Source organism: Equus quagga, chromosome 7, assembly GCF_021613505.1.
Source record: "Equus quagga isolate Etosha38 chromosome 7, UCLA_HA_Equagga_1.0, whole genome shotgun sequence".
In the NCBI taxonomy this organism is placed as follows: Eukaryota; Metazoa; Chordata; class Mammalia; order Perissodactyla; family Equidae; genus Equus; species Equus quagga.
Window position 1 is genome coordinate 71344971 of NC_060273.1, and position 14318 is coordinate 71359288.

At 42.8% G+C, this 14318-nt stretch overlaps 1 protein-coding gene across 11 annotated transcripts in view; it reads left to right on the forward strand.

Annotated features, from left to right (window-relative positions):
• The window catches only part of HTR4 (5-hydroxytryptamine receptor 4), a 181489-nt gene that overhangs the window by 130318 nt on the left and 36853 nt on the right, over positions 1-14318 (forward strand). For 6 of the 11 annotated variants that reach the window (XM_046665700.1, XM_046665706.1, XM_046665699.1 and 3 more), the window contains one exon: positions 6617-10157. The exons of 4 other annotated variants lie outside the window; for them this stretch is intronic. In XM_046665700.1, coding sequence (XP_046521656.1) covers positions 6617-6707 — 91 coding nt within the window. In that variant the 3' untranslated portion in view covers positions 6708-10157. Of the gene's footprint in view, positions 1-6616; positions 10158-14318 lie in introns of those variants that run through there. One more of the 11 variants, XM_046665704.1, reaches the window with a different exon arrangement.

The following is a 14318-nucleotide window of genomic DNA, read 5'->3' on the forward strand; positions in this document are numbered from 1 at the left end:
TGGAGAGAGAAGCTGTTTCATGTGTATCATTCAAGAGGATGAAAAGGCCATTCAGGCATGTGGGATTTTAAATTGTAAATGCCAGCTGGATTGAGTTGTAATAGAATAACCTTGAGCATTATAGTGTGACTTGCAGCGGGAAGGTAGTGAAGGGCATATAAAGTCCTTCTTGCCTGACCCAATCTGGTTTTCCAGCTCATTTCCCTCAACTCTCCCCTGACCTAACTCTCTATGCAATAAGCCTGCAAGATTGATCAGTTTCCCCCAAATAAATAGTGAATTCTCGTGCCTCGGGATTATGTCTGCTGCCTCAAATGCTCTTTCTCACTTTCCTGCCTGGTATAAGCCTACTGCTTGTGAACCAAGGCACAGTTTCAGTATGAGCTCTCTAAACTTTCCTGATCCCTGCCCCCTCAATCTCCAAGTAATAACTAATCACTTCCTCCCCTGGGCTCTCTTTCCACCTACTTCTTCTTTTGGAAGTTCAGCTCATCCCGTGGGATCTTAAGTACTCTTTCGCACCTGACACACTATTTGCTCACCTGGGCAGCTTCTCAAGAGCAGGACATCTTCCCAGCAGCAGTGTCTAGGAGTCAAGGCGGCCTGCTCAGTGAAGGTGTACTTTAGTGATGCTGGTGCAATGAGACTCTGAGTTGGATTGCCTGGTTCAGATTGTGGCTCCACTTCTTCCTAGATGTTTGACTTCAGCAAGTTACTAGGTTTTACTTCACTTAACTAGTGCTTGCAAATAGTAAAACCTATGTGATAGGATTATTGTGAAAATTATAGGAGACAATCCATGATTTGTCTAGCATAGTAATCGGCATATAATAAACACTCGGTAAATGTTGACTGTTTTTTTTATGGATCCATACTCTTAAGGCATTTGCTTTTAGATATTTTTAGGTTCAGTCACGTTGAAATAGGTCAGCAGAAAAAGCAGGCAGATAGTGTGATCCCCAAAGACTCAAAGTTCCAATCTTTTATTTGTCGTTTAAGAACAGTAGTATACAATGGAAAACATCTCACAAGGAGATTTTTATTTATAAAAATCTGACTTTAATTATAGGTACGTATTGAGAAGCAGAGAAAGAGGTGCATTGGGATTAGAATAAGCCACACCCACGATTTGATCTTGCACTTTGGCGTGTTGAAACATGGACATATCAGAGGCTGGTGATAGAATTAAAGAGCCCCTGAGAATACGTTCTGTCCAGAGGCCACAAACTGCATTATTAAACTGGAATGCACGTTAGGCATTCCAAACCGCAAATTCAGCTGTTTGGGGTCCATTCTGCAAACAGCACAAAATTGTCGGCAGGGCACTGGCTTAAACTCCCGGAGCTTCTGCCTTGCGGATGAGCTGTTTTATGTCCTTGACAAGACACTGCAATTCAGCTTTCTCAACTGTCTGAGAGGATTTTTTGTCACTTGCTTGCTACTTTCACAATTTTTACCATCCAGCATTCCATTCATGCTATTATTTATTTACCATTTTTCTTTAAATACATTTTTAATCTAAATAAATCTAGTTGTAAAGGAAATTCTGTATTGTGACCTTAAATGAAAAACCATATAGAAAAGATGATTTTAAAAATAAATGCAATGAAAACAAAACAAATTATTTTATTTGTATAAATTATTATTATTAACATTTAACTTGATCCCATTGCTTGCCGCAGTCTCTGAGCCTAAGGCCTGCTCTCCATTTGTTAGGTTTAGACACTTGGTTAAAGCCAGAATGGGGCCAAGCTGAGTTTTTCTCTTTAAGCTAAATGAGTGCAAGAAATCTCAAATCCCCTTACTGTGATTCAAATTATTTAGTCCTGTGCCCATTGTTTGGCATATCAACTGTAGATCACATCCCATGTTTGGGAAATACTGAATCTTCAAGAGTCAGTATTCTATTCTAGTGGATAGCGAATCTAAAGATAAATGAAGAAATTGGCCTAGGGCATTTCCTTTTGAGTAATTGAACTTACTGATAACTTACTACAAGTCTATGTGCTCACGGTTTATAGAGAATTCAGTTAGTTTTCATCAGCTAATTGTACCCAAGCTTTCTATTTTTTCATCACATTAAGAACACCTAAAAATTATTGCTTTGTTCATCTCCTTAAATTTTTTGCCTTTTCATATTCATGATTCACCACCAAGTCTTTTCTCAGTTCTTCATTGTCAGTGTCATAAAAACCAAAAAATATTGTCTACTTTGCTAAAATGCGCTGTTTGCCTATACTTCAGTGCTTCCATCCTGATCCCTTGTGGAGCATCACTGAATGCCTCATACTTCTAGCTCTGGCCCTTCCCACTCGCCACTACTTTCTCTTTGCTGCCCTCTAAGTCTCCGGCTCTAAGCTCTGCCTCAGATGTGAGTAGAATAACTCGACCTCCACCTACTCAGGGAATCCCGTACTCCTGTGTGCATTACCTGAGAACACTCTCTAAAAATGCAGGTTTCTGTTCTCCCCACCCCATTGTCAGAGGTCTGGTGTGGATCCTGGGAATCTGCACTTGTTATAGGTACCCAAGATAATTCTGATCCACATGGTCTCTGGACAACTTTGTGAAATATGACTTGGCTAATGATTCTTCTCCTCTTCTCTTTCTCCTCCCTCTCTTTCTCTTCCTCCTCCTCCTCCCCTTCTTCTCTTAGAACACAGGTAATTGTCTCTTTCATCAACTGTTAATGTTAATCTTCATTACAAAGCTCTTCCTACTACGCAAATGATTTCCATGCTTCCCAAAGGACAGAACTCCTGGTTTGAGGAGGAGAATGCCTGTTTTACAGCACTGGATCCACCGTGCCCATCGATCAATCCGCGCTCCTACATTGCCTTTCTTCCTCTTCTAAAATTGAAATAATACTCAGTACCCTTCTGCCGTATAGATTTGCGTTAACGATTAAATGTAGAAAAAGATACAAAAATGCTTCATAAATTGTAGAGGATTTTACTAAAACTATTAAAACAGGAAACTGCATTAAAAAAAAAACCCTGATCTGTTAAAATATCGGAGATTCTTTTTTAATGATGTTTTGCATCAGGGATTTTGAGCGGCTCTGCCAATGTTTCTGATCAAGCATATGTTTGAGGAGAGGCAGTTGTGATCTCGCTGCATTTTAAGTTGTGGCATCTCAGCCCCTCCCTAGCTTATCCTGCCCAGATACATTTAGCAGCTTTGAGTGTAATTTCACAGATTCAGAAATTGAGGTCTTTCAGATTCTTTAATACAAATCCAAAAATTACCCTCGCTGTGTTTCCAGCAAAACCTCTTTCCTCCACACGGAATATAAAGTATCAGATACTAACAATAGAATATTAAAAGCCAGATTCGAAGCAATTACCCACAGCTTTCCAGAACAGTCACACGCAGCTGGTGCCCAATCAGAAGGTCTGTATCTGTCACCCACCATCTCTGCTACTCATAGAACCAGAATGGCAGAGCTGCAAAGGATCTTATAGATAATCCTCCTCCTTATTTAACGAATGGGGAAACTGAGGCACAGGAAAAGGTCTAAGTCATCAGAGGCATGCACGGATGGTGGCTACAAAGGCACTACACTCTATTGCTTCCTCTGCTGAGTTAGTAGGGTGACCTCGTAGCTGAAAGTGAAAGGGGCTCACTGGGTGTTAAAACCATGTGCGTTGAGTGTGATGTATTGCACTGGAAGGAGGTCTCTTGGGGTGCAGCATGTTGCACCATAATTTTGTATCTTGAATGTAGACCTAAAAGGCAGATGACATTAAATGGTAAACTGGTAGCAACTCAATAAGTACAATACTGTAAACTGAGACTTACACAGGCCAGCTGGGACACAGGGTCACCCTGTCAGTATTCTCAAGTCCCCATTTGCTCTGCCAAGAGGCAGCTGGTTGTGAGTCCTTCATGGAGTTAGAGGCTGGGCCATTTTCCTTTCCCCACAGCTCCTCTCTTGGCAAGGGCTGTATTGATGTGGCCTGAATGAAAGGGAGTGGCACCAGGCATCCAATAGCAGCTGCACAGCAGTCTCAAGCTTTATTTGGATCTCTGGGAGGACGATAGGAGAGAGCCAGTATAACCTTTTGGAAATGCTTCTGAAAGACCCTCCTCTATTCTCTCCAGCTGCTCTGGAGCCTTCCACACTCCCACCTCTGTGGCTGTCTTTAGCCTGGGTCTTCCTGCCTTTTCTTCCATCCTCCCTCCTCATTTTTTTGCTACGTTTATATACCTAGCCCCTTTCTCTGTGTCCTCCCCACTTTCCTCCTGCCTTTGCTGGTTCTTTTCCTTTTCCACCTAGTCTCTCCAGTTCTGTGTCACAGAAAATATACATGCCACTTGGCAAAGATTCTCCTTTAGTGAGCAGGAAGGGTTAGCAGGGAAGAGTCCTGTGTTAACGTCCTTGTCACACTGTGTTTCAATAAATGGAGGAGCCACATCACACTGTAGGATTCCCATAGGTGGAACAGATATAACATGCACCCTTGTACATGTTCCTTTCGCCCTTAAGTTCATCATAGTGGGACAAAGAAATGCTAGAGACAGCAGCACCTGAACACTGGACTTAGCAGTGGTAGTTCTCAAGATGACAAGTGACAAAATATCAGGACAATTAAGATCATAGAGTTTGGTTTCAAAAATGGACTAAGTGTATGGTCTGATCCCACCATTTATTAACAGAGTAAACCTGGGCAAATTATTTAAACTCAGTTTCCTTGTCTGGTAAGTGGGAGAAAGATATATGAATTAATGCATGTAACACACTTAGCCCAGCTGGCACGTGTGTGCTGTCCTAATGGGTGGTTGTTTTTATTGTTGCCAGTAATGATAATAATAATGATATAAAGGGAATCTGGCCAATGAAAAATGAGAAATCCTTTCTTCTTCCTTCCCCTCCCTCCTTCCTTCCTTCCTTCCTTCCTTTCTATTCATTCTTTTTTTTTCTTTTAAATAGATATGTTCAATGAATAAGACAGATAAAAAAGGGGGCTAGAGTGAGGCATGTAAAGACATGAGGCCACATCTTGAGTTATCTAGAGAGCTTACACTTGAAAATGGCATATGGAAAATCTGGAAGAAGGAAGGTATAACCAAGGATGAATCAGAAGCTATGTTCAGAGCAAGTAGCAAACCGAGATATAGTTAGATCTCAATAGTGAGGGAAGAAATCTTGCATATTCTGCTGCAATAAGAATAGTCTTCCAACTGGAAAGAAGAGAATATTATAGGGAGAAAGTTGGTATCCGGGATTAATGGAAAACTTTTAACTGTCTCTGAGCCAAGATGTATTATATCTCAGGGAATTAAAGGAACTGGGTTGATAAGATCTCTGACTGGTGCTCTTTTGAGAACTGGCAGCCTGGAGACCAGTAAATATTGCCCCAGTTCTTAAAGAAAGGCTAAAGCTAGACTCCAGAAATCTCCAGAAACTATAGACTCATAGCTTGAAATAGACCTTACCTAAATTCTAAGACAGTTAATACACAGTTTATTTATGAGCAAGAGTCAGTGCTGTTTCATTAAAAAATAATTTGTGCCAACTAATTTCATTACCTATTGGGACAGATTTACTGCCCAGCAGAGACATTTCAGCAAGGCTTTGGACAAAGCCTTCCACGGGTGGGTCCATTCTCAGACACACCAGGTGTTATCTATCTGCTGGGAAGGCGGTCTGTGGTGCTATCCCACAATTCTGTTTTAGCCCTGTCCTGATCAAGAGTTTTTTACCTTAACTGATGACCTAAAAGACAGATGACACTCAACTTAAAGCTCTAGGTAGCAATGGATGATCTGATCTTCCTCTGTGCTTGTAAAATCCTTAGAGTCTATTTTGAGTCTATGCTAAATAATCATATCTTGAATGAGGAAATTGTTATGATTTAGAATGATTGCAATTGACTAAAATGATACCAATAAGATTAAATTTAACTGAGACAAATATAACGTCCTATATTTCAGCTCAAATAAATAAGTAGATTAATTAATTAAACTGCACCAATGTAATAGAGTAGCACAGGAATTGACAGCTGTTTGTGTCAAAAAGATAAAAGTTGGCAACAGACTCAATATAAGCCAATAGCACATCACCATTGTCAGACATGAACTAAATGTTAAACACATTCATAGAAGTAAATTAAATTGAGGATGAAAGTACATGATATAAGTCAGGCTCACTGTGAAGGTTTGTGCTCTTTCTTGGTACCGTATTTCAAGAAAGAGAATCATGAGAAAGATGGTTTTCAGAGGACAGTGCCCATTATGGGCAATAGTCTGGAAATCATAATATATAATGAACTATTACAGAAAATGAGACTATGTAGCCTGGAGAAGATAAAACTTGGAGGATATAATTAGTAGAGGGAAGAATTTTGAGTGGGCCTGGAGGGCAAAGTAGTTCCACTGGGTTGAAGTTGTAGAAAGGCAGATTTTGGCTGAACGTTAATAAGCTTTTCCTGGTAATTAAAGTTGCTGAAAAGTAACATGGCCTGGCCGGCCACTGGAGGTTCCTAAGTAGGGGCTAATCAACCCCCCATCTGCATGGCACAAGGGGCTTTCTGGCGCTGGGTGGGCTCTTTCAGGAGATCGCCTGTGACGTCCATTGCAACTCTGAGGTTCTGTGATCTTCTCCCCTCTCCAGGGATGCAGTGGAGTGTGGTGGCCAATGGGAGAGTCAGTGCCACCCCCCAGCAACTTCTCCTTTGGTGGCAGCTCAGCCCAGGGACACTTAGGCCCCTGGGGCAGTGACTCAGAAGACAGCCTTCCCTCCAAGAGAGGGCCAGGTCCTAAGCTGCTGCTTGTGCGTGACTACACCCGGTGTTCTCTTCACCCGAGCATTCCGTCCATCCGTGCAAGCACCCCATGCCCAGCGGGGTTTTGCTCCGGGATTCCAGCAGGTGTCATTCAAAGGAGTCAGGGGATAGGACGCCAGCTTGTTCACTGGAGGCTCTTCTCCAGAGATCCCCCATGAAGGGATCTTTTCATTTCCCAGCACTCCCTCTTCCTGGCGTCTCACACTCTCTGTTGTCCCCAATGTGTCCCCTTACTGTGCCTGGTTTGTCTCACTCATGTTCCAAACATGATCACTCACTGTGTCCTATCGGAGTCGTGTATGTCTCCAAATATGCCTTCTTTGCTGTGTCTACTCATAGACATTGTCAAAACACATCCTGCCCATGCCTCTCTTGGTCAGAGTCGTATTTCAAAAGCACACATTCCTTGCTTGTTCACGTCCATCACAACCACGTTCAAACTACTCACTGTCTTGTCTCCGTCCTGTTCTGTGCCAGACACTAAAACTCTTTCCTCCCTGTGTCTGGGTCCAAATGTGCATCCTCCTGGCCAGCCCCCGTGTCAGTCACAGGCTTCCACTTGCTCTTCCTTATGTCCATGGTCAGTCTTTCTCTTCAGGACATGCTCCATTTATTTACCATGGAAGAAACGGGGGCAAAGATCTTTCAGAGGAAAACAGTCTCCACAGCAACCTTGGAGGGAAGCCGGGGACAGGTAGCTTCCCCTTAGTGCCGTGGCCTCAGGCCCTTCTGCTCTGAGATGCTCGCTTTCCTCTTGGACTAGAACAGCATCTTCTCCTAAAAAGCCTTGGACAGGGCCGGCGGCATCGTCGTGTTTATTAAAAGACTGGAATCTTTCCTGTGAGCTTGTGGTGAAGCCCAAGGTATCAATTTATAACCCTTGAATCTGGCCTTCTTGCTCCCAAAGGAGGGAACCATTGGAAGCTCACACTGCCAAGACTTGTCACTGCAGTCCCCAGGTGGAGGAGGCAGGACCAAGCAGGGCTAGGAGTGGGAAAGCAGTGCTTGATTTGAAGTCAGGGGACCTGAATTCCAGCCCTGCTGTGCTCCTAACATGCTGTGAGCTCTTGACCCAAGCCCTTCCATCCCTGGTCTTCGCTTTCTCCATCTGTCAACTGAAGTTTGGACTATGGGGTCTCTAAGGTTCCTCTTCGTTTCTAGGACAACGGGATGCTGCTACAGCCATCAGCTACCTCGAAAAGCCATGGCCTGCCTGCTTTTTGACTTTGTTTCAAAGGAACTAGCCGCCTCATTTGGGCTATCTAGACCCTTGACCTTGCCAGCTTTGCCCTTCAGATGGCCTGGATGTCTCATTCTAAGCTGAGTCCATGGCTCTTGCCAACTGCCCCAGAATGAAGGTCCCAGGGAGGTAAACGCCACCACGTCCCAGAGCCGTGTGAAGTTTTAACTTTGATCTTGGCTGTGATTTGATCGCATCTCAGGACTTTATCATACTCTCTTTTTCTTGCAGCTTAAGAAGTGTCAATTATAATTTCCATTGATGTTTACTTTAGTTCTGGAATTGAATTGGGCAGGAAAGAGACTTTGGAATGAGGAAGAGAAGATTGCCCTAAATCATCCAAATGCCAAAAAAAAAAAAAAAAAAAATTTCTCTTTTCTGTGAAGGCTTAATTTTACTGGGGAGAAATCATGCCTTAGGGAAGCGAAAAAGCCTCTAGAGAGGAATGCTACTTAGAACTCCTGAATGCTGTTGAGAAATATTGGACCAGCAGGCTGAAATGCTCCTCGTGTAGACCGGGACTCTCTGATCAGTGGAGCAGATTCAACTGGGCATCTATTCTCATCAGATATGAAGAAAGTGTATTTATGTCCTAACTTGCATTTTGACTCTGGTTAGACCAATCCCCTTTGCTTTTTCAAGTCGCTGTTCCTGTGCCATTACTAGATGGGGGCTTAGAAGGAAACCACCATTTTGAGGATGGTCCTTTTCTAATATAAAGGAGGGAGCATCAAAATTCTGAGTCCCAAGGCCTCGATCCTAGTGATGAGACCCAAACTGTCTACTCTGACTGCCACTGCACATGCTGCCCACCGCCTCCGTGAGCACACGAGAAAGATGGATGTTGTCGAGAAGCAGCATGTGCACTGAATCAATTGCTGACTTACTGTGTGACCCTGAGCTAATACCTAAACCTCTCTGGCCTCAGAAAATCTCTCCTGCCTACTTCACAAAGTTCTTGTGGAGATAAATAAGATAATTATTGTGAAAACATTGTGTAAATCATAAAATGCCATTTTGTATGTTTATTATTACTTTGGATTACTTTAGATGCTCCTGAGCTCTCAAGGACTAAGAATCTCTTCATCAAGAGGTAAACCAATTTAGAGAATGAGATTTCTTTATTGAAAACAATACCAAGGGAACACCTTTTCTGGTTCCATTCCTCCAAATCCACCCCTCCTCATTCAGTTACTCCAAGTTGCCCAACACACACCAACATTGCAAATTTATACGTCACAGACACTCTCATTTGAAGAGATTTTGTGTTCTCAAGGTAAAGGAGTGGGTGCAGAGAGATGGGGACTACAGGCTAATTTTGGGGAAGAATGAGCCTAACTTTTCATGTAACTTCAGTCACATGGCATAAATTCAAATGCCTTTTCGCCATGAAAACATTTATTTGGAGAAAAAAGACCTGAGTCATTGAAATTATCCCCACCCTGTAAATTTTATATATGTATAAATTCTATTAAAAGAAAACCCTCAAACATGGGCCAGATTATGAATGACCAGCTGACAAGAATGTTACATAGAGTCTAATTAGATACTGAACCAGATAATTTTGAGATTTTTTTTTTCTAATCTGATAGTCTGTGTAAACAATTGTTAATTATGGTTTAATGTTGTTTAGCTACCACCTTGATTTCATTTTACATTTTTAATGAAGTAGAATTACAAGTGGGGGACCACTCATACCATTTATAATGCTGAGTCCCCTTGTGTAATTGACATATAAAGTACATGTGTGCCCACTCTATAGAACATGGAACTTAATTATATAATTTCAAAGGATTACAGATTCTAATGATGGTTGTATCTTTGGTTTTATGAAATTGTTAGGTATGCCTATGATTTATTTGAAGCTAAAGCTTTGAAACTGCTTGGATCCCCGGTCCTAATTTGCTTCTGTGGAAAGCACCCTTGGTTTTCTGATCTACTTCTTGATGCAGTTCCCAGGAATGTGTTCTGAGAAAAACAGGAGCCTACATAGACTTGTTTTTTTAATTGATAAATTCTATTTATTGATAAACATTGGTAAATTACACATATGTTTATCTTTGTGCATTCTGTACATGTTTATATAAATTATATATTGAGAGAAATCTTGTCTTAAAACTAATAACTGAATTTTGAATACACAATAAAATGCCAAAGTCGATCCCATGCCTCGGTTCTGTAGAGCTTCTCCGTAAGCTGGAGAATTTCCTGTCTCCAGTATCAGGTTCTCCTCGAGGTAAAGTCAGAAGCCCAGGACCCCTACATAATGTGATTCTACCTGTCTGTCTGCCACCTTCATCAGGGCCTCAAGCCCTAGGATAGATCTCTCTGACTTGGTCATCTCAAGAGCAGAGGATGAGGAAGGATCTGGCCCAGCCACTCTCAGGTACACACGAAGGAGCCATTCAAGGCAGCATGGCAGCTGTATATCCAGAGGTCTTGGGTTGAGGTTATTAAGCATGTGCCTCCTTGCTGAAACCTTTTTTGATGTCATGAACCACTCAGGAGCCTGGAGTCCAGCTCCCTTGCCTTGGAGCCCCTGCGATGTTAGGCCCAGAGTACATGTCAATGAAATCCAGGCCCTACCTCTTCTGAGTTTGGGGCAATGGAAAGACACCCGTGGGCACGCAGGGACAGGATACTTGTCTTAGCCCTTCTGTTCAACCCCTCGGGGCCTCCATCGTCTCAAATATAAAATGCAAGGAGTGGATGAGAATTAGATTTTCACTTCAGAATCTTTTCCTCATACACAAATTTACCTGGAACCCCATTGCACATAAGTCAAAATAGGATGGGGAACAGGTAGATGTGGATCCTCCATCTTCCTCATTGTAATCCATCCCTGGGAAGAGCCTTCTTGGCCGTCTGAAACCCTAAGCAGCTGAACCAGGCACTCTCCTCCAAAAGTCCATGATGCTGCTGGGTTTCTCCATCCTTAGTTTTTCTAAAGCATTCATAGGACTCCTGTGAGCTGTTTCTCCAGATGACTTTCTTCAGAATCACAACCCTGTCCACTTATTTACAAAAGTTCTTCCTCCATATAGAAAGTGCCCCGTCTCGTGAAACTTCCATCCTGGAATGACAACCTGAGCCTTCCTCCACTGTCAAGAATCTGCGGTGTCCAGGCGGAGAACTAGACCATTGAAACCCAACTAACTGAGCCTGACAACTGTCCCCTTTCTTGCTTTCCTTCTAAATTGTCTTCCTTCACTTTGGAGCAGCCATTCTCTGGACCCAAGCAAGGGAGAGGAACAACATTGACTTAGTGCTCACTGTGTGCTGGTGGTTTCTGTGTGTTCTATAGTTTGATTCTGTCAACAGCACCACAATGTTCAGATAAACAGATATTTTTGGAACACCTACTATGTGCCGGGGTCTGTTGCCAGAGGCCCAGTAATAAATAATACTGACAATCTGGCTCTCTCATTGGGAGCCAGAAAATAAAGCAAGGAGACATATATACATGAATTAGACGAGTTTAGATACTTACAAGCGCCATAAAGAGCATAATGAACAGAGGTGGGGCAGGAGTGTGTATGTTATTTGGGATAGTCAGGGAAAGCTTCAAGGAGGAGGGCAACCCTGTGATCTGGGACAAGAATTCTGAAGAGACGTCAGTCATGTGTTGATCCAGGGGAATACGGTCAGGCAAAGGGAACAGCAAATGCAAAGACTCTGAGGCAGAAATGAGCTTGCCATGTGTGGCTGGTGCTCAGTGAATGTGGGGAAAGTGGTAGGAGATGGGATCAGAGAAGTAAGTAAAAGCTGATAATAATTCAGTAGCTTTAGATACTGTTCATCAGTTACATACTATGTGCCAGGCTTGGTGGGAAGAATTTTATATGAAACGCTACAAGATAAGTATCATTTTCCCATCGCATAGATGAAGAAACTGAGCTGCACCTCAGAGAAGTTAACCTGGAATTGCCCCAAGGATGCAGAGACTCCTGGAGCTGGAAATGGAACCCAGACCCTGCTAAGTCTAGCCTTTCTCCCTTACGTCACTTGCTGAGGGGACTTGATTCATCTCGGGCCTGCTCTCTTTAACAGCAAGAACCATCTTTGAAACAGATGAAATCTCTTCTTGTCTATCTTTTCCTTTTTGCCTCCCTTCTTTCTCCATGGAGTGTTACCTGTCTGTAAACAAATAAAGATGCATTTATACAGGGGTTCTGCATTGATTTTAAGCAAACTAATTCCAACTACACTAACTGGAAGTAAAAACCAATTTTTGACCAGCTATTAGTTTTGGCAGAAATAAGAGGAAATGCAATCTGGTTATATAATCAGTAGATTTCTCTCATGCATTTCCTTGTCTCCATCCTTCCTGACATCATCCTTCTACAACTGATGTTATCTTCATCTGTACTGGGGCGTCTGGCTCTAAAATACAACATTGAGCATGCCATTTCCCTGATCAAAACCCCTCAAGGACTCCCCATTGCCTCGCAAATTCTGGGCTCTAAGTCTACTGTTTACAGTTGGACCTCTTTATCCCTGCAAAGCAGGCAGTCCGCTCTGCTTTGTGTCCACTCAGTGTCCACTTTCTCTTTGTGTTTCCCCTTAGGCTGTTGGTCCTGCTGTTCTTTCCACTGGGCACACATCTCCAACATCACTTAAATGGTCCATCTCAAATGCCACCTTCTCCTTGAAGTCTTTCCAACCTCCAGGAGGGCATGAGGCTTTTGTCCTATTCCAATTTCCAAAGCACTTTATTTCTTCTCCTATGACATTTTACTATGCTTTTCAGTGTGGTTCATTAATTATGGCCATTCTGAGCTTCTTGAGGACAGTAGCCAATTCTTATGGATCATCTTTTTTTTTTTCTTGTGCCGAACATAGCTTTTTCTGCACTGGAGCTGCCCAATAAATTCACTGAATTGTTTGGAAGAATTTGGAGCTTTTCATTGTTTACAGCAGCCGCACTGCACCATCCACTTAGCTTTTTCAGTCCCCAAATCACGCTGCTGCTCTGCCATTTATTACTCCACCCTCTGCGCAAGCTGCAGCCTGCTGATAAGAGGGAAATCTTTCTGTGACAGTTTTGAATAAAATCAAGATGTTTATCATATTTCTTGCAAGTAGCGAAAGGATTAGAGTTTTACAATACCATTAGTTCCCTGATTTATGGCAAGATTTGTTTTTCGTTTTTGGTTCTTGTCTGTCTATTGAAAAAGAACTTCAGCTTAAAGTTTTATATTTATAGAATGCAATGGTGAATCAGACTGAAGTTGTGTGAGTTGCTTGACACTGTATAGTCCCAGAGAACGTTGGCTGCCATTTCACCAGTAATGGCCTTTATTGAGGCAGCACAGAGCACGGAGTGAATGATGGCCACGGATGTGGAATGGACACAGAGAGTGTTGCTCAGGCTAAGGTGTGACAGAGCATTTTCTAGCATCCTGACTAACTTGCTGTGTGGCTCTGCGCATGTTCCTGCCCCTTTCTGGCTTGAGTTTTGCCATCTATAAATTGAGAAGCTTTCCGTGGATGAGCGCCGGGGCTTTGTCATTAAATAGGCATGGGTTTAGATTCAGGCTGTACCAAGTACTGACTGCGTGTGACTCTGGGCGAGTTCCTGACTATCTGAGCCTCAGTTTCTTCTTAGCACAGGCATAATGACGGCATGTGCCCCAGAGTGCTGCTGCGAGGCCTCAGTGGGTTAAAGCTCATAAACAGTGAAGTACAGTCCCTGGGGTACAGTAAGCGCACCCTGCAGTGTAGCTGTTACTCTTATTAATCTGGATTCCATGACATTCGAAATTCTGAAGCCACATGTAGAATCATATGGGAAAGGTCTTGAGGAGCCAGGGGTGGGGAAGTGGTGAAGGAGGCGGTCTCGGAGGCAGCTGTGCGCTCCAGAAAGGGGCCGGCTGTGAACACTGTCCAGGAGAAGATGGAGATGCTAAGGGATGTGGTTATGGAGTCAGAGGAGCTATAGATGATGAGCACGGGCGGGAAATGGCGTCTAGTTGTCATTCAGTGTCTTGTTATGCAACTCCCAAAATGCTCTTTATCTTCTCCAGTTCATGAGTTTCCTAAGCAGTAGTCACACTTCACCTTCTAATAGGGCCAAGAGACACAACTTTATTGAGCCCATAAGATGTGACTGTACTACCTTGACACTTTACATATCTTATAACAGTTCATCCTTAAAAGAAGTATTGACTGGATTGAATCCTAGCTTTCCAATTTACCAGCTGTGTTTCCTTGGGCAAATTAATTAACTTCTCTGAGCCTCAGTTTCTTCATAAAATAGAGGTGTTAACACTACCTAACTTATGAGGTTG